We start from the raw sequence: 21167 nt of genomic DNA, 5'->3' as shown, positions 1-21167 counted from the left end.
AGACCTAGTGAATCGCCTACTTGATCGGATAATAGGCTAACACGGTTAATACACGTGGAAGCCCGCTTGCATGTTTTCTCAGAATGTGCAGTTAAGGTTGTAATTGATGGGTGTTTTTCGTAATTACAAAAAACTTTGTATGCAACACGTTGCAAAACTCGTTTTTTTCAGCACTCGTTCTATTTATCTAACTCGGCAAGCCTACTTGGATAAATGTACAACTCGTGCTGAAAAAATCATCATTTTTGCAAATTGTGGCATAAATAACTATTTCAGCACTGCAAAAAACGTTCCGTTTCATATTTTAGTACAAGGCAGCGTATTAACGCATTTTTATATTAAAATCCTAATTTTTTTGCATTAACCGTAACGCAACCCTAATAAAAATGTATTAAACACTTCTGATAGGGTGAATGATTCTATCATTCTGTGTATGATCAAGATGATACAGTCATGACTCGCTGGTTGGGGGCTTAATAGTTGGGTGACTTTTTAGTTGGGGCCCCGTTAGTTGAGCTGTCTGCCAACTAAAAAGTACCTGGATGTCATAATTCAATGTCAAACTGAAAATGACAACCAATCTGTAATTCCGAGGGGCGAGCTAATGAGTTTTTGGTTTCCTAAACTTTATTGATAATCGAGAAGAATTTCTATTTCATATTTCTTAAAAAAAAAAAATTGTACAATTACTTCGAAACAAATGCAAAACAACGGCAATCTTTATTTTGTCGATCATTGAAAGTGTTTTGTGCTTGCTTTTGGTCCGGGTGATTTCATAAACATGTATATTTTCACTTCACCGACTGAAAATGGGTGAAAATAATTATTTCTCGCATTGGACATATATGTGTCTTGCAAAACGTATCAGTTTTGCTCTAAATGTAAAACAAATTGAAAAATTTTACTTTTGACTTCCAACCTAAACATGATTAAAAAAAACAATGTACACGCCCCTTGTGCTGCTGTCATTTCACCCAACTAGCGAATCGAATTCGTTGGTTGGGTGGAGGTTGTGGCTCAACGAGCGAGTTCCGACTGTAGCCCGAAACGGTTGTTAAGCACGTTGTATCATATTTTTCTATTAGGGAAGACCATATTTTCCTTTTCTTTAGAGCGTTGTGAACGGCACCTAAACATTTTTAACATAAAGTATTAAAAACACCAACGAATGGAATAAAAGTTGAATAAACTGTTTCTATTAAGGGATTTCAGTTTCTAGTGTAACTTGAACTTTGCTGTGGCTTTCATAAAATGTACATACACAGTTCATAATTTTAAACATATTCGAAAAATGGTCTGAACTCTGGAGCATCTCACGACAAACACTTTTCAAAAACTCACTATCGAAATGCAACTTTATTCGAAGGCGATTATGGATATCAAAACATAAAATCAACATTGCAACGCCTTTTCTGCAATTTGGCACTCCAACTTTGTACAATGAGAGGCAAATCCGAACACCAAATGTTGTGGAACGATCATATGTAGTAGGTACTAAATCGTAGATCTTCGATACTAACGTTGGGTAAAACATCAACAGTCTAGGTAGATCATTATTGTTAATTTCCTTCTGTATCCGAAAAAAAAAATACCGAGCGATTCCGCTTTTCCTGCTAAAATTTCAGCGGATGTTTTGTTGTTGTTACTCCATACTGCATATAACGGGCGTTTCAAAATATCGGCGGCTTAAAATGACGTTTCCATTGGAAAGTCACTGGAATGATATGGGAAATTTCGTTAAGCTTGGCTTAGCGTAAGCCGTCGCCTTTATTTGCTAAACCGGTGTGAAGAAATGCAAATATTTAAACCTGGCTTAAGAATTTGGCTTAACTTTAAGTGTGGTTTAAGATAAACCAGGCTTACGTCGTTAAGCCGGGAAGGTGAAGAAATCGGCCCTAAGGGCCGATTTCTTCACCTCGGCTTAACAGGTAAGCCAGGCTTACCCATATAGTTAAACCTGGTTTAACGCTTAAGCCAGGGTGAAGAAATCGCCCCTAAGAGAACATCATGGTTCTCCACAGGTTTCATCCAGTCTTTAATTATTTTCATTACTGGTCTATTTTGGAAGTATTATGAAATGCTCAGGTGACCTACAAGATCGCCTGGCATAAGCTTTTTAACTCGTTTAAGTCTCAGCAATTACTTTTCTGCTTCTAATTTCACGTACTCGTGCAAAGGTAGCAGTTTGAGCATCGCATCTGAAGCTTTTGATGGAGTGCTGCGCATCGCTCCTGTAACAGCAATGGACGCAAGACGTTGAATTTTTGCAAGCTTTGATTGGGTGGTAGCCTCTTTTGTTTTTGACCACCAGACAAACGAAGCATACGTCACTTTTGGGCGGATTATAGTGGCAGTATAAATCCACATTATCATTTTTGGTTTCAAGCCCCACTTCCTGCCAATAGTTTTGGAGCATAACCAAAACGCACTTGTTACCTTACCGATCACGGACTCAATTTGAGCATTCCAGTTCAGTTTGGCATCCAGAATCAAACCTAAGTATGTAGGTATTTGACTCGATCACTAGGATGAATTTGTATCCCTCCAAGCCGAAAAGCTCTTAGGTTGATCTTGCTTCTCCTAGTTAAAGGGACAATTGCGACTTTTGACGGGTTGATGCTAAGGCCCTCCTTAATACACCATAAATGTGTATAGTTTAGGGGCCTTTGCATTCTCTCCGAAACAGTTTCTTCATATTTTCCTCTCACTATAATGACTATATCGTCTACAAAGCCCAAAACTTCGAAATCTCTTTCCTTCATGCTTCTTAGAAGATCGTCTACATCTAAGGACCACATTAGTGCTGAGAGGACTCTTCCTTGAGGACAACCCTTCATTGCCCTTACTGTTATAGATGCACTTCCCAGCTCAGAGGTGATTTTTCCTTTTGCATGCACAGTAAATACCCCAGACCGTGTAATGCGCATTGGGGTCACAGCCAACGATAAACAATTTGGGTCTAGGACCATTTCGGTAGGGGCACCTATTTTGGGTACTTGCTGCTACTACTCAGTCAATTTCAAACCGATTGACTTGAATTTTTGAACATGATTAGATACTGTGCGTAGCAGGGCCGGAATGGTCTAAGGGCCGATTTCTTCACCCGGGCTTAAATTTTAAACCAGGCTTAGCAAAATTTTAAGCCGGGCTTAACATTTTTTCGGTTTCTTCACCTCGGCTTAACCACTAAACCCGGTTTAATAAAGGTACGGTTTACGTTAAGCGTGGCTTATTTTAAGCGATGCTCTGAGGTGGCTTAGCAGAGATAAGCCAGGCTTAAGCCGCAAATTGCAGAGTTTGGGTTTCTTCACCTGCTTCATAGTAAAATTTTTGAAACGGCAGACAATATTTTTAAAAAACATTATATAGTATGTATACTTATGAACGATACAATTGTAAAACGTTTGGATACGGATGGAGGCGATGATAACGAAAATGATAATCTACAGCCGGTGCGTCGTCAATATAAAATATTCAACATCGGTTTTTGGGACAATCAAGTTTTTACATTAAGCTAAGTTTCCAGATCCCAAGTAGAGCGCTCAAGTAAAATTCCTCCCTTTTCCGCAAGTAATTTTGACAACTGATCTATATGGGGAGAAATGTCACTTTTCCTTACGGAATAATAGCACGGACTATTTTTCCGCGCGGAAAAGGGTCAATTGACAGCTCCATTTGATTTGCACGGGAGGCGTTACGAGCATTACATTTTTTCCTTACTTGCCAGCTGCGAACTGCTCAAGTAATTTTGATGCGGAATCATTACTTGACCATTACTTGTCCTATCTTTTTGCACAGTACGTACGAAGTGGAAACTAGCCATTAGATTGAAAGTCTTCAAAAAGGCACCGTGTTGATACTTTTGGAAATTTGTCATCCTGATTTGGAAGTCGAAAGTACATTTGCATTGAAGTTCTATTTATTTGAATCAAGTCCTTCCATAATTTCAGGTCACAATAAACATATTTTTGTCTCTTATGGTTCAAGACATATTATTTTTTTTAACAAACAAATTTAGGATGGTACTCAAAAAAAATTCTTCTAATAACTTTTTGTACACTGATTCCTTAGAAAAACTTAGTTCAAAGCACGTTTAGCTCATCGAATATTCAACATTTTGACTTATAATTCTAAATATAAAAAGTATTATTCGTGGTGTTCTTCTAAACATGACTTATTTTGAATACCTAATAGGGTGACGTTGGATATTATCGGCAGGTTTGTTCTCTTCGTCGTAGGGGGTGTTTGTCGGACAAAATGCCTGAAACATGGGCATATCATTCAGCTCACTTTGGAAGGATTTGAGGCCAACTTTGAGTTCAATAAGTTTCAAAAAACCCCCCGAGACGAAGAGAACAAAACTGCCGCAAATACGTAAGTTCCCATATCTAAAAATGACGCAAGTGGGTTTTAAATATCTTTTTGTAAATCAGCACTATGAAATTTTATTCATACTTGCCGGAACACAACGGACTAGCTTTTCGTACTATACCAAACAATTGCAATATGATTCATAATGCAACTGATTTCGGTTGTACATATTATGAATCATAATGCAATTGTTTGATCCACAACCATCATCGTATTAATGCATTTTTATATTAAAATCCTAAATCTTTTGTATGGGCCGTAACGCACGATCATATTTTCTTTCCTTAAGAGCGTTACGTATTTTGTGAACGGCACATAAGCATTTTAAAAATAAAGTTTTTAATAACACCAACGAATGGAATAAAAGTGGAATAAAATGTTTCTATTGAGGGATTTCAGTTTCTAGTTGAACTTGAACTTTGCTGTGGCTTTCATACACAGTTCAAAATTTTAAACATATTCGAAAAATGGTCTGGACGCTGGAGTATCTCACGACCAACACATTTTCAAAAACTCACTATCGAAATGCAACTCTAACAGGGCGATAATGGAGATTAATTATTCGAAGGCGATTCTGGATATCAAAGCATAAAATCAACATTGCAACGCCTTTGCTGCAATGCAGCACTGGTGGCACTCCAGTTTTGTACAATGAAGGGCAAATTTGAACACCAAATGTTGTAGAACGATCATATGGAGTAGGTACTAAATCGAGGATCTTCGATACTAGCGTTGGGTAAAATATCAACACTATAGGTAGTTCATCGTTGTTAATTTCCTTCTGCATCCGAAAAATTTACCGATTCCGCTTTTCCTACTAAAATTTCAGCGGATGTTTTGTTGTTGTTACTCCATACTGCATATAACGGGCATTTCAAAATATCGGCGGCTTAAAATGACGTTTCCATTGGAAAGTCACTGGAATGATATGGGAAATTTCGTTAAGCTTGGCTTAGCGTAAGCCATCGCCTTCATTTGCTAAGCCGGTGTGAAGAAATGCAAATATTTATACCTGGCTTAAGAATTTGGCTTAACTTTAAGTGTGGTTTAAGATAAACCAGGCTTACGTCGTTAAGCCGGGTAGGTGAAGAAATCGGCCCTAAGACCCTTGTTGTTTTCATTACAATATTGAACAAATGATGCAATCTCAGGAGGAGGTACCTCAGGAACATAACCAGAAAAGTAAGCCATGACCGCACCTCTACCATGACCGCAACAATATCCAGTTTGATGAACTATGTAAAGGAAAGTCAACGTTTTACAAACTAAGACAGAAGTTCTGGGAGAATATTGTTGCTCGTCATAAATTATTTTACTACATATTTTATGGCAGAACCCTCAAGAATCTTTCTTCTATTGGACCACGTCTTTTTCATGCACCACTTGTGCAGTTATTCCTTTTTAAACCTTTGACTCAATACAGCAAAAGTATCTTTTACGTGATGAACTTTTTAACATGTATATAAACTTAATAATTCATCTCGTAAAACGATACAGATACTCATGTTAAGGCGTAACTGGAAGCATTTCCTCATTTTTTTGGTTATTGATTTTTAATAAAATAACGAAGCAATATTTTCAAAATCGGTTTTCGTGCACATGTAGAGTATGGATCAAGGTATCTCCTGATTTTTTTCCAGGTGGAAAATGGTTTTCTTTTTTGCAGAAACCATTTTTATGTGAAATTTTGTTTAAAAATGGTTTCTGCAAAAACTAAAAACATTTTCCATCTGGAAAAAAAATCAGGAGATACCTTGATCCATACTCTACATGTGCACGTAAACCGATTTTGAAAATATTGCTTAAAAATTAAAAACCAAATAGTGAGGAAATGGATCCAGTTTCGCCTTAAGTTTCGAAAGTAAGACCGAAAAATGGCAATTTTAGCGTTACGTAATAAAAGGATACTGCCTTTTGGTATGCAAATCGCCTAACACAATGTGTTTCCCATTTCCACGACGATTACTTACCTGAAATCCGCTTGCAGCGAAATGGACCAAGAAGTTTCTTTTGAAATGAATTAATTCCTACCGCACATAAATCATTCACTTTTTCATTTATCGGTGCCTCCTACTATGTACAATAATTGCTAAGCCACTTTCCCTTTGTCCTACTTTTCATCCAACTCGAAAGGCCTACTCGATGCAATGTGCGTTCGCATCATGTCGTCCTCGTTGATCCGCAAGGACATCGGAGGAATCAGCGCCGCCGCCACCACCCGTCCTTCCGCATTCAAAAAGTTAAAGGTGGCGCACGCTTGTTCCGTGTTGAGCACCTCCACGTTTATCCGGTACTTTTTCATAAATTCTATGATTTTCCTAGTGAACGCCGGGGTGGTCTGCTGGTCGCCAATTCCCACCACCAGCAGGTCAATCTTGGGCTCCAACGCCGTGAACAGGCTTAAACTTTCCTCGGTGATGTCTTCGTGGCTCTCGACGTTCCACGAGAGCACGGACCGGGGGAAAATTGCCATCGGTCCGATCACCTTCATGTCGTTACTAAGCCGGAATCCAACTTGGCTGTAAGAGTTTATCAACAGCCCGGCATCAGCTTCCTTGTTGAGGATCGATACCGACGTCTTTCCGTCGCCTTCGTAGGCGGATTGCAGCGAGTGGCTGGTGCTGCGAGGAAGTGCGGGAAACGCGTTTCATAACACACAAAACTCTTGAGACAAAGTAGCTTTTTACACTTACCAGATACTTTTGGTTATCGTAGACCTAACGGCTACTCGGAGCCTGGAAATAGAGTGCATTTTTACTTTAAATTTGTTCAGGAATCTAAAAATTAAAACTAGAGCTCGGTACACCACGCAAGTTGAAAATTTTGTTTACATCACATTACGTTTGAAAGCAGCTGGAGCCGAAAGAAACGTCTCATCCCTAGGGATGCCTTAATCTATTTTATTTTATGAATCGATACATTTAGATTTTTCCGAAAGGGGCTGAACAGTGCACTCAGGGTGTGAACCATTTCGCTTGTTCGTTTAACTTTTAGTTAAAATTTGGCACTTCGATAGTTATTTTGAAAATAACCCTACTCGCGAGCAGGGTTAGTCTTGACAGTTCGATAGTTATTTTTTGTTCGCATTGATTTGGCTGCGTACTGTATCCAAATAACTACTCCTCTGTCAAATTTCAAATGGGCCACCGTCGTGGTTATTTTTTAACTTTTCGATGGCAAATAACTATCCAAGTGTCAAATCTAGGGGCAGGACAGATCTAACGAGAGCAAATCTGTGTTCGAGGTGTTGCTCAGAATTCCTCACAGTTCCTCAGAATTTCTCCCATTTATGCCAAAGTGTGATCTGGTACCAATGTCAAACTGCAAAGTGTTGCATGTGCTGAATGAAAATTGCAGCTTTGGGGATGTCTTTCGACAAATTTCGTCGATCATTGCTAAAAAGAGTTACTCAGAAATTCTCAGAGTTGCTCTCGTTTGCACAGTGTCTTGCCCCTAGTGTCAAATTTTAACTAAAAGTTAAACGAACAAGCGAAATGGTTCACACCCTCAAAAGCAAAAATCTGGAGTTCGATTTGAATAGTTCGTATGCTAGTTCGTTTGTGCTTTTGTCGATATAAAATTCGTAACTTGAAAATGGCTTTTTTCAGTCTCGACAAAATTCAAATACTGCTATTTAATTTCGTCCAACGTTTCGGTCGCATATAGGACCTTCATCAGGGACTCAATTATCACAGATTCTTCGTCCAATGTGTTCTGTTGAACAAAGGTTGTCCAGCGGAATGAATTTTCCCTCACAGCAGTTAACGGTTGGGATTCGGTAACTGTGGAAAAACCCTTCCGGAATTTTACCGCACTGGAATTTGACACCTCGCGCTTGATCGATCACCATTGCTTGAAAGCAATGGCTTGAAAGCAATGGTGATCGATCAACCCTAGGGGCAGGACAGATCTAACGAGAGCAAATCTGTGTTCGAGGTGTTGCTCAGAATTCCTCACAGTTCCTCAGAATTTCTCCCATTTATGCCAAAGTGTGATCTGGCACCAATGTCAAACTGCAAAGTGTTGCATGTGCTGAATGAAAATTGCAGCTTTGGGGATGTCTTTCGACAAATTTCGTCGATCATTGCTAAAAAGAGTTACTCAGAAATTCTCAGAGTTGCTCTCGTTTGCACAGTGTCTTGCCCCTAGGATCAACCCGAATAAAAAATACAGTAGAAAAACCGAACGTTATATTGTAACAGTACTATTTAGAACCATATTTTTATAATAGACACCACTGTAAAAATAAAAATACAAAAACAATAAGATGTAATGGAGGATACCATACCGTGAATTGTAAATAAGATTTTTACAATATATTATACAGGTTGTTAAGTATCGTAACAATATAAAAAAATATTTTTCTCCATATATATTTTTTTGCAAAACCATACATTTTATTGTTAATGAATTGTTCAAAATACTGATACGTGGGTTTAAATATACCGTACATTGTATGGTACATGAATGGTTTCAAACAATAAAATGTACCGTAAATAAATTGTTTTTAATTGTAATTTCACTACTGGTTATACATTTAATCAAATGGTTTTGGAATGGTTCTCTTTTGTTATGTTGAATTGTTTTACATTACATAAACCATATATTGTTATATTATCTTGCCATTTTCCTCCTGTTAATGGCATCTTAGGCTTATTAGATTTATTAGAATGCGCTTTGGGAATTCCCAGAGCGTTTTGGATAACCCTTCATATATAGGATCGCCCACGTCTAAGTCTGAGTAGTCTCTGATTGCATTAACAGTTGAAGCTTAGGCTCCCATTCCCCACCAGCCAGATAACCGGGTTCCGCAAACTAAGCATTATTTGTGGCAACACTTTGAGCGGCATGATGGAACTATGCCGAGCGCGCTAAGTGTTATTAGACCACTAATGTAGTTACATGAAGTGAGTGACGAGGTACATAACCCAAGTAACCACAGTGCTGAAGCCTTACAGTAAAACCTCCATGAGTCGATATTGAAGGGACCATCGACTCAAGGAAATATCGAGTTGTGGAACAAAAATCCTTTGGGAAGCTTTTTGGGGGGACCATCATAGTAACCCAGAAATTATTTTTCAGTATGGAAAAATTTACCTCCATGAGTCGATGTCGAGTCAAGGAACATCGACTCATGGAGGTTCGACTGTATTACATGCAGATATACGGTGTATTTAGTGCAATCATTACTTTACATGCAAACTTAAGGTTGATTTAAAGTGGAAGTGGGCAAATATAGAATCAAATTAGGATTATACTGGTATAATCTTGAAGCAGTCGCATAATTGCCCATTTCCACTTTAAATCAACTTTAAGTTTGCATGTAAAGTAATGATTGCTCTAAGTATACCGTATATCTGCATGCAATAAGGCTTCAGCACCGTGGTTACTTGGGAAGTATCATTACAGCGTGCTTAACCGTTATTGCAATATTGAGGCACCAGTTTGACTAAAGTTTGAAATACATAACAACTCATGAGATAACTGTCAAGTTCGACTCAAATATAAGTTAGGTTAAAAAGCGAACCCGCAGACGAACCTATATTAAAAGTCATTTCAGTGTTCAGTCCAGTCCATATGTTAAAGATGGCTCTACGTCAAAGATAAAGTTTGTCAACCGCATTTGATTCGATTGTGGTCGAAGGCAAGTTCACATGAGAGAAGAGGAGAAAACTCCCCTAAATGCAAATACAGAAAGAATTGTGTTGAAGTGTTGAACTCATCTACTGATTTACGGTAATCTGACCTGCATTTTTCCGAGTTGGCCTACATTGCATTCGTATTTCTCTCATCGCACTCGAGCCCGCCATATCTCTTGGACCCCTGCTTGGACCTGCAGTTCTTAGGACATCTGGTTTACCACTGATTTAAACATGTTATTGGCATTAACCCTTTGGAGCCGGAGGGGTCATATATGACCCCGGCGATGAAACCGAGCATAACAAACGTGTTCGACACCAGCGAGGTTGCGTCAACAGCGGCGAAAAAAATCGATTCCAAAAGGTTAAATTGATGTTTCAACTTATTCACTTTTTTTCTTTCCTTTCCTTTGCATCAAAAAAGTCACAAACATCAACAAAACAAAGCACGGAAAAAATCTTAAACTGAATAAATCTGGTGTTCGATTTGAATAGGTCGAATCTGCATAGGAATCACAGCAAACATACGATCTATTCAAACCGAACACCAGAAATAATTAAAAATTCACGGAAAAATAATGTTTCGGAAAAGTGAATGGTTCAAACGTAAGAAAAACAGTATAATATATTGTTACATTAAAATCCAATGTAAATGTATAGTATAGCGAACCATTTCATTACAATACACTTTATTGTAGCTGGTACACTGTATGGTGCAGGAATGGTTTTCACCATACACCCTATGGTTAGTTTTTATCCGGGAAGCGCGAGGTGTCAAATTCCAGTGCGGTAAAATTCCGGAAGGGTTTTTCCACAGTTACCGAATCCCAACCGTTAACTGCTGTGAGGGAAAATTCATTCCGCTGGACAACCTTTGTTCAACAGAACACATTGGACGAAGAATCTGTGATAATTGAGTCCCTGATGAAGGTCCTATATGCGACCGAAACGTTGGACGAAATTAAATAGCAGTATTTGAATTTTGTCGAGACTGAAAAAAGCCATTTTCAAGTTACATTCCATCACAGTCGCAACCAAAACTGATATAAAATTCGAGCAGTTTATTTTAGTCATTGTAGCAATATCACCGACGAACCAATGTGACAAAGGTGTTTCAAAAGTGTCCCCCTAAATGTAACGGTCGACCAGCAAAGCGAGCGAACGCTTCTGTCAAATCAGCTCACCTTTTCCTATATGAATACACGGGGGTTTGGAGTCAAGCTAGCAAAACAACGCGAACCGTTATAGAGGAGGCGGTAGTGTTAGGGCGTCGGGGACAACAAATTTGAATTTATTTGTTCTAGCTGTCACGTCGGTTCGTCGGTGGCAATATGGCAGATATTTGGCAAATTTTTAATGATGGAACAGAAAGCCTGTTTTGTGAGGATTCTGCTGTATGTATCATATTTGCTCAATTTCAACGGTTTTCGCTATAGTTAGCGAATCCAACTAATCGAATTTTTAATCGACAAAAGCACATACGACCTATTCAAATCGAGCTCCAGAATTAGGGTTCATTCGCATACGTATCATAAAACTCCCCCCTTCCTTTCTTCCTACGTATAGGGATATGTATACGATTCCCAATCAGTCCAGGAGCTCTTCTTTAAGAAAATTTCCTTGAATTTCTTCGGCATACCTAGAATATATTTGTGTCTGTCACACGATGAATAAACGAATGCAAAATAGGCATTGCGCAGAGCTAGCGGCAAGACAGATCTAACGGGAGCAAATCTGTGCTCGAAATGTTGTTCAGAATTCCTCACAGTTCCTCAAATTTTCTCCCATTTACAGCAAAGTGTGATCTGGCACCACCCAAGTAACCATTAAGCCGTAAAAATGGCATTAAGTCGGCTCTATAGTCGAATGTAGAACCTGGCTAACAGAGCTAATTGGTTCTATATCCTCTTATAGAGCTGCTCAAAAGCCACTTTTGGCGAATTATTCGGCTGATATACGGCCAACTTTAAAATATCGTACCAAGTCTCTGGAGCGAAAGTTGTCAAAAGTGAGACAAAGAAAAAAGAAAAAAAAAATGTTTATCTTCTGTTCTTTTCTAACTTCCTTTGCTTCCATTGAAGTTGCTTTTTTGCTACTTCATCCAGATTCTAGCTGTTGTCCTCCGAGTTCCTGATCAAGTCCAAGTCCGTTGCCTTTTTCATCTGCTCCACCCTAGGGGCAGGACAGATCTAACGAGAGCAAATCTGTGTTCGAGGTGTTGCTCAGAATTCCTCACAGTTCCTCAGAATTTCTCCCATTTATGCCAAAGTGTGATCTGGCACCAATGTCAAACTGCAAAGCACAGACAAACAGACGTAACACTCTGATGATTCTCATCGTACACCGATTTAACGGTCTTTTTCAAAATTTGATAGTTGGTTAACTGCCCAACCATGGCGCTCGCATAGTTTTTGTTCGAGTTTGACGTTTGCTCACTACCGCCACCTGGTTGGTGGTCGGCCAAACTTAGTCCTTTTAGCATTGGGCGAATATGTTTCCATGACTATGATTTGAATCGAAAAATGTTCGAAGTGTTACGTCTGTTTGTCTGTGTGCAAAGTGTTGCATGTGCTGAATGAAAATTGCAGCTTTGGGGATGTCTTTCGACAAATTTCGTCGATCATTGCTAAAAAGAGTTACTCAGAAATTCTCAGAGTTGCTCTCGTTTGCACAGTGTCTTGCCCCTAGGCTCCACCAATGCACCATGGGAATGGTGTGATCAAACTAGTATTTAAACCATGAAAAACAAAATAGTTTGGGCATTTCGAGGGTTGAAAATGATATGGGATGAGGATGATTCAGTGGTAAGGTTGGTGGTGATGAACGCAGGAATTGATGCAGGAGAAGCAATGTTTATATAAATGGTCGGGAAACGTTTCACAAGAAGAGGGAAACGAGCTGGAGTTTGTCTTGATTGAAAAAAAATGGAATAATCAAGATAATCAAATTCCATTATCTATTTAACAACACCATTCCGATAAACATGCCAACAACAAAAATAATCCCGTTTCGTCAATCCTGTCCGACATGGATGTTTAAAATGTATTGATCATGACCGACTCGAGTCTGTTTTGGTCGAAATCTATTTTGATTGATATAAACGTCATGTGCTCCAAGCCCTGTGACAGCACTGACAACCTTCTTTACAGCTTGTAGGCTTTATATAGGCTTACAGGGCTTAATTTAGTTCTTACTGGTTATAGTGCTCATAAGCATTAGGAATGCTTATATAGAGCTATTTAGCACTGAAAAGTTGTTAAATGGCTGTTATAATGCTCAGAACAGTGCTTAGTGGTTACCTGGGCAATGTCAAACTGCAAAGGGTTCGTTCAAATATTACGTAACGCAAAGGGGGGAGGGAGGGGGTCTAGCGCTGCGTTACGCTCCATACAAAATTTTAAAATTTCTCATACAAGTTGTTACGTAGGGGAGGGAGGGGGTCTAAAATTGTCAAATTTTGTGTTACGTAATATTTGAATGAACCCAAAGTGGTGCGTGTGCTGAATGAAAATTGCAGTTTTGGGAATGTCTTTCAACAAATTTCGTCGATCAATGATAAAAATGAGTAACTCAGAATTTCTCAGATTTGCACTCGTTCACTCAGCGAAAAAAACTAGCGAAATTCATCGAAATACCCCAGGTAACCACTAAGCACTGTTCTGAGCATTATAACAGCCATTTAACAACTTTTCAGTGCTAAATAGCTCTATATAAGCATTCCTAATGCTTATGGGCACTATAACCAGTAAGAACTAAATTAAGCCCTGTAAGCCTATATAAAGCCTACAAGCTGTAAAGAAGGTTGTCAGTGCTGTCACAGGGCTTGGAGCACATGACGTTTATATCAATCAAAATAGATTTCGACCAAAACAGACTCGAGTCGGTCATGATCAATACATTTTAAACATCCATATCGGACAGGATTGACGAAACGGGATTATTTTTGTTGTTGGCATGTTTATCGGAATGGTGTTGTTAAATAGATAATGGAATTTGATTATCTTGATTATTCCATTTTTTTTTCAATCAAGACAAACTCCAGCTCGTTTCCCTCTTCTTGTGAAACGTTTCCCGACCATTTATATAAACATTGCTTCTCCTGCATCAATTCCTGCGTTCATCACCACCAACCTTACCACTGAATCATCCTCATCCCATATCATTTTCAACCCTCGAAATGCCCAAACTATTTTGTTTTTCATGGTTTAAATACTACCCAAGTAACCATTAAGCCGTAAACATGGCATTAAGTCGGCTCTATAGTCGAATGTAGAACCTGGCTAACAGAGCTAATTGGTTCTATATCCTCTTATAGAGCTGCTCAAAAGCCACTTTTGGCGAATTATTCGGCTGATATACGGCCAACTTTAAAATATCGTACCAAGTCCCTGGAGCGAAAGTTGTCAAAAGTGAGACAAAGAAAAAAGAAAAAAAATGTTTATCTTCTGTTCTTTTCTAACTTCCTTTGCTTCCATTGAAGTTGCTTTTTTGCTACTTCATCCAGATTCTAGCTGTTGTCCTCCGAGTTCCTAATCAAGTCCAAGTCCGTTGCCTTTTTCATCTGCTCCACCAATGCACCATGGGAATGGTGTGATCAAACTAGTATTTAAACCATGAAAAACAAAATAGTTTGGGCATTTCGAGGGTTGAAAATGATATGGGATGAGGATGATTCAGTGGTAAGGTTGGTGGTGATGAACGCAGGAATTGATGCAGGAGAAGCAATGTTTATATAAATGGTCGGGAAACGTTTCACAAGAAGAGGGAAACGAGCTGGAGTTTGTCTTGATTGAAAAAATGGAATAATCAAGATAATCAAATTCCATTATCTATTTAACAACACCATTCCGATAAACATGCCAACAACAAAAATAATCCCGTTTCGTCAATCCTGTCCGATATGGATGTTTAAAATGTATTGATCATGACCGACTCGAGTCTGTTTTGGTCGAAATCTATTTTGATTGATATAAACGTCATGTGCTCCAAGCCCTGTGACAGCACTGACAACCTTCTTTACAGCTTGTAGGCTTTATATAGGCTTACAGGGCTTAATTTAGTTCTTACTGGTTATAGTGCCCATAAGCATTAGGAATGCTTATATAGAGCTATTTAGCACTGAAAAGTTGTTAAATGGCTGTTATAATGCTCAGAACAGTGCTTAGTGGTTACCTGGGTAGTTTGATCACACCCAGTGTGTGGATTTTTATCGCGAACCACTGAATGGTCCATGCTCAGCAAGTGATACATTCGCGATTGTAACATTTCGTGAATCAACATGCTCGGGAACGCTCCTCGAAATGCTGATCATTCTCTTGTCCGGTTCGATACGAGAGCGCAATCAAGAGAGAAGATGCTCGATGACGCTAATGAAAGCGATGCATTCGGTAAGAATATTTTATTGCCATAATTATTTTTTTATTGTGACTACACAACCTGCAACGTCGGGAATACAGTTAAATTAAATAGTAGTTCACGTTTTTAAAGCGAAAACGCATTAAATACTAATGAAAATAACGATTATTCACAGTTGCCCCCAGCCAACGATGAGAGATCATCGGTAAGTGTTACACTTAGCGATGCCCGCTCATCGCCGCAGCTTGTTTATATCGGAGTATCTTCTTTGTGTTCCTTCGTGAACCATGCGACTCGACGAGAGAACATACACCGCTTGGTAATTGAAACAGAACCAACAGAAGGGAAGAAAAACTGCCGAGTGGTTCACTGATCACTTTTTCGTCCAAACACTGATCACACCATTCCCATGGTGCATTGGTGGAGCAGATGAAAAAGGCAACGGACTTGGACTTGATCAGGAACTCGGAGGACAACAGCTAGAATCTGGATGAAGTAGCAAAAAAGCAACTTCAATGGAAGCAAAGGAAGTTAGAAAAGAACAGAAGATAAACATTTTTTTTTCTTTTTTCTTTGTCTCACTTTTGACAACTTTCGCTCCAGAGACTTGGTACGATATTTTAAAGTTGGCCGTATATCAGCCGAATAATTCGCCAAAAGTGGCTTTTGAGCAGCTCTATAAGAGGATATAGAACCAATTAGCTCTGTTAGCCAGGTTCTACATTCGACTATAGAGCCGACTTAATGCCATGTTTACGGCTTAATGGTTACTTGGGACCTTATGAAAATTTGCTATAACTAATTCTTATGGATGACATAAGAATACCTTATGAAAATTGATCGTGCTTGCTATGACAAATTTCATAAGATAAACTTATGAAAAGAACAAAAAACTCTTAAAATGATGCAGACTGGATTCGATCCATGAACGTCGGGAGCACCGAGTCCGTGTTTTATCCACACGGCTACCGACGCTTGAGAATTCCATGTTGCTAAACATGAATAAAAGCCAAGCTGTGAGACGATTTTACGTCATAGAGTGACCTTATGATATTCATCCGAATCATTATGAAATTTTTAAAGGCCGTTTCATAAGTTGGGCCTTATGGAAATCTTAAGGTAATTTGGCTGAGTGTTGGCACAGTATCTCGCCCCTAGACTAAAACCAATGCTGGATTTTGCTTTTAGTAGTTTGCGTGTACGTACACGTTGCATTACACGAACACTACACTGAAAAAATAAATCACATATCCAATGGAAAATTTCCATTAGTTTGGCTATACAAACTGTTATTGGATTTTCCGATGAAAATTTCTTTGGAAATTTCACATGAAATCAATACGGTATATGGAAAACATTAGGAAATCACATAACTTCTATTGGAAAATCACATAACTTCGCAAAATCTATGTGATATTCCCATATAATTTAATGGATACGCGTATGGAAACAGTCCATGTGAAAATCAGATGAAAACAATGTGAAAACTTTTTTCAGTGTACCTGAGTTACTGGTTGAAAATAGTGAATAAAAATCAGCTGTTCCCGGCAAAATCAAATGGGCTTGTTTTCAACCAGTAGATTTGCCTTGGATTTGCCTAGAGATTTGCATCAGTGTTCGTGACACCGCGCTGCGAAATCACATGTAGAATTTTTTTTTTAAATTTTGATCGACTTCCAAAAGACTTTGTTTATATTGGACATCCCAAACCACACGATTGGCTGCGTACTTTCTCCCGCAGTAGGCCTTTTCATGTGACAGATCCGTGCATGCATTTGTTTACAAAGGTTGAACAACAGCTGCTAACAAGAACGTGTCATCTTCATAGAAGAACTGTCAAACGCCCGAACAATCAGCTGATTTAAGACGTCAAATGAAAAGGCCCGTTGACACAAAATCCGTCAAAACCGAGCATCAGATTTTCTTCCGTGTCCGCCGCGAACGAAAGAAAATCAAAAGAAAAGAGCAAAATCGAGAGGTGACACACAAAAAGAAAGGAAAAAATCGTCTTCGTAGCAATCGATTCCGCGGATCGCACTTTCGGACGACGACGGGGTCTGTGTTTTTTCTCGAGTCCGGTTTCCGAATTTCGTGCTTGGGTGCTTCCAAATCGTACCGAAAACGCCGTGAAAATGTAGTTTGCGTGCAGGTGAAGTGAAATGCAGTGAAAAACGGTGAAGGAATTGGCGTGAAGAACGAAGAATCCCATCGGTGAAAATCAAACGGTGTTTTCTCTTCTGGTGGTACTACCTTGGTTGGTTGGGTGCGGTAAGGACGCGGGCGGGAAGAAGTGGCCAGAAGAACAAGTGTCCGCCGCCGCCGTGTATGTCGTTGCTGCTGGTGATCGTGAAAGAAAATAATGGAAAACATCACCGCGACCACCAACTGGAGTGAAAGGGGTAAAATTGATAATGCTGCTGTTGTGCGCGGTGGCAAAATTATCAGCAGTCATTGGCAGTGATCCAGGATCAGGTTTTACGCAAAGAGGAATTTGACCTGCGAGTAGGGATCAAAAAAAAAAAGTCTATTGGAAGAAAGTGAACAGATTCCTCATCCAATTACCCGCAGTCGGGTCCGTAAAAAAGAGTGTTGACAACCTTTGACAACGAACTGACCAAAAAATCGTCAGAGCAATCTATCGCCGGAGAGTGCTCCAGTTTCTTTCTGTTCGCTTCTACTTTCTACGCTGTTTATCCCCTTCTCGCGTCGTTGGAATTCGTAGTTTGTAGCAAGAAATGGGCAGGCCTTGTGGAAAGTGAAAAAGTGTTGATAAGTCGTGGATGGGAAAATTGAAGAAAAATGCTTGAATGGCGCATATTGTTATCAATCAATGTTTTCTCTCCCGGAAAATAGCTTTTTCTTCGTTAGTTCCTGCTTAGTGACAATGCAAAGAGAAATGCATAAAATAGGGAATCCATGTTGCAACAATTTTGTGGGTCGTCATTCATTCCAATGAGACAAGAATCTTAATTAGTGGTCCGAGAGCTGAAGTCAGAAGTTTAGTGTGTCGAAATCTGCCGGTGAAGAAGCATAATGATGGATGAGGACGCACTGATTGCCCGGGCCAAGGAGGAACGGGCCAAAATATTCCAGCGGTACGACCTGGGCCGGGAGCAGGGCGCCGAAATCGATGCCTGGGAGGATCCCGCCTTTGAGGTGTACCATCAAACCGATCGGTAAGTCTGAATGAAAGAATGATGAATGGCAAACACAGAGGGAGGGAGCACCGTGGGTGGGCAAGTGTTCTTTACTCAACACTGTGTACTACTTAAACTGCAGCATACAGAACACACAGTCGATGACTGTGTGGGAAAATGTTGCTCAACGCCTACTTCCTAAACTACTATTTGCTCGGCAAGGTCTTCACTTTGCGACGGAAAGCGGCAATCGAAAACAATCCACCTACTTTGATTTTGTTAGCAATAGAGTTGGTATCTTAAAGTTGCTTGCTGATCGATACAAACCTACAATGCAACCTATGCCAGCGGTATGATCATCCGGTTCTTCTCTGACATATATTGCTATATAAGCGCTTAGACTCATCAATATTGATTGATTCTGCATAGAAATTATGATGAACTGATTGAGCATGGCGTAGCTACGTAGCTACTTTGCATCCGTTTATCAACCAGTTTATGTCTGACGATTTTTCCTTTCAAACAGTCCTCCTTATCAATCTAATGCTGCTTCTTTGCGCTCATCAATCAGAACTTATTTTTCACATAGACATTGTAATACGATAGTGTTTGTTTCCTAATAAGATTGTTAAAATTACCGTTCGAATATTTACATAATCAAAAACCAATACTTTTACAAACTTAATGATTTACAAAATTATCATACATTTTTACTTACTAAATCGAGAAACCCGGGTAGAATCAATGAAGGAATCGCAGTAGAAATATCGAATTAATCTTGAGCATACCGGAAAGAGTGTCGGAAGAAAGCCTGGAAGAATTCTCTGAATAAATGTCGGAGCAATTCCTAAAAGAATAACGTGGAATAACTAAAAATATCTCAGGAGGAATTCCCTAAGAGAATCACGTGAGGATTCAATGAAGGAATTCTAGGAGTAATTTCTGAAGAATTCCCGGAAAAAGTTCAAGAAATTCTTAATAATCCATAAAATCTTTGAGTAATCCTTGAAAGAATTTCAAAAGGAATCTATTTGGATATTCTGAAAGAAACCCAGGAGAGATCTTTGAATTAATTCTGGATAATATCAGAAATAGTCATTGAAAAAAATCCAAAAGGAACTCACGTAGGAATCCCGAGAAGTCCCCAAAGAAATAATCCGTGAAGGAATCCCTGCAGGAATCGGTAAAGGAACCCCTATAGAATTCTAATTCGTAACGGGTTTCCAGAAAAAAAAATGCTGTAAGGATTCTTAACAAAATTTTTGGAAGTATCCCTGAGGGAACCCCAGGAGAAAAATCTAAAGCATCAATGAAGGAAACTTGGAAATAATCCCGGGGAAATTGCTGTAGGAATCCCGGGAAAATGTAGGATCGGGAGAAATAAATGGAGAAATCCCTTTCTGAAGGAATCCAGGGAAGATATCCTGATAGAATCTATAGAGAAATCTCTAAAAAATTATTGGAGAAATCCCCAGATGAACCCCTGAAAGAATGTCGGAAGGAGTCCTGGAAGAAATCTCCAAAAAAATCTCGCGAGAAATCAATGAGGGAAAGACGCAAACGCAAGGAATCCCGGGAGAACTCTCTGAAGAAATCCCGGAAAGCATCCTTGAGAGATTCTTGAGTAAATGTTGGTAGGAATCTCGCAAGGAAACCCCGGGGGAATTAATGAAGCAATCCTGAGAGGAATTCCAGAAAAATTATCCTGAATCAATCCTTGGCTTGGCAGAATCCTGAAAAAATCCCTAAAGGAATCCAGGGGAAAATCGTTCACGGAATTCTGATAAAAAATGTCGCAAAAAAATCCAGAAGGAAACAATTAAAGAAATCCCTGGATCAATCCTTGATGAAAACCCAGCAGATATTTTTAAAGAAATCTCGGGAGAAAACAATGAAGGAAACCTAGATGGAATCGCTGGTAGAAGCCTGGTAGGGAACCCGAAAGGAATTTCTGGCAGATTTCTGAGGAAATCCTTGAAAAAAGAAACGCGAAGGGAATCCCTTTTGGGAATGCTGGGAGGAAAATTCAGGTAGGAATCCATAGAAGGGATCCCAAGAAGAATTTTGAGAAGCGCATTTAAGTATCGGTAGAACTTCCAGGAGTTATTCTGGGACTAATCCATACAGTATTTTTGAGAGAAATTACAAGATGAAATCTGGTAAAAATCCAAGAAGAGTTATCAGAAGAAATTGCTAAATGTTCAGCAATTTCTTCTGATAACTTAACCCATATCAATAAATCCCTGCGGAGATCATGTATGTAGACCAAAATATCCGTATGTATATATAGACTGTTTCAGAAATTATAAATACACTTTGTTTATTCAATCAAATGAACTGTTCTAATGATTTTTACCAACTTGTTTCAGAGTATGGCATATTGTACTCCATATTTTTATATTTCCTTTAAATTGTCTTGATATTTTAAAGAACAGTCGAGTTCTCTAACAATAACTTATTTTTTCAAATTTGCATTTGCACAAAGGTGTTTTTTAATGATTTCAACATTATTTATCACTAAATACCAAAAATTATCTAAATTTTTATCACATTCGCTTTCTCAACAAGATGTCTGAGTAATGCCTTGATCAAAACTTGGGAAAAATTGATAAAGGCCACAACATTTTTTCGGAGATCAAGTTTCTTATTTTTTAAGGTTTTCTAC

The 21167-nt window shown here is 39.0% G+C and overlaps 1 protein-coding gene across 1 annotated transcript; it reads right to left on the bottom strand.

Annotated features, from left to right (window-relative positions):
- Window positions 1-6408: 6408 nt before the first annotated feature.
- Window positions 6409-7231, bottom strand: LOC109401041 (NADH dehydrogenase [ubiquinone] 1 alpha subcomplex assembly factor 3). Its single transcript, XM_019673519.3, has 2 exons — window positions 7065-7231; window positions 6409-6992 (listed from the first exon to the last, which is right to left on the bottom strand). The coding sequence occupies exons 1-2, from the start codon at window positions 7121-7123 to the stop codon at window positions 6482-6484; spliced, it is 570 nt and encodes a 189-aa protein (XP_019529064.2). The 5' UTR covers window positions 7124-7231; the 3' UTR covers window positions 6409-6481.
- Window positions 7232-21167: the final 13936 nt, after the last annotated feature.

Source organism: Aedes albopictus, chromosome 3, assembly GCF_035046485.1.
Source record: "Aedes albopictus strain Foshan chromosome 3, AalbF5, whole genome shotgun sequence".
Taxonomy (NCBI): domain Eukaryota; kingdom Metazoa; phylum Arthropoda; class Insecta; order Diptera; family Culicidae; genus Aedes; species Aedes albopictus.
Note: the sequence above shows the minus strand (reverse complement) of the source record. Positions and strands in the feature narration are given on the sequence as shown.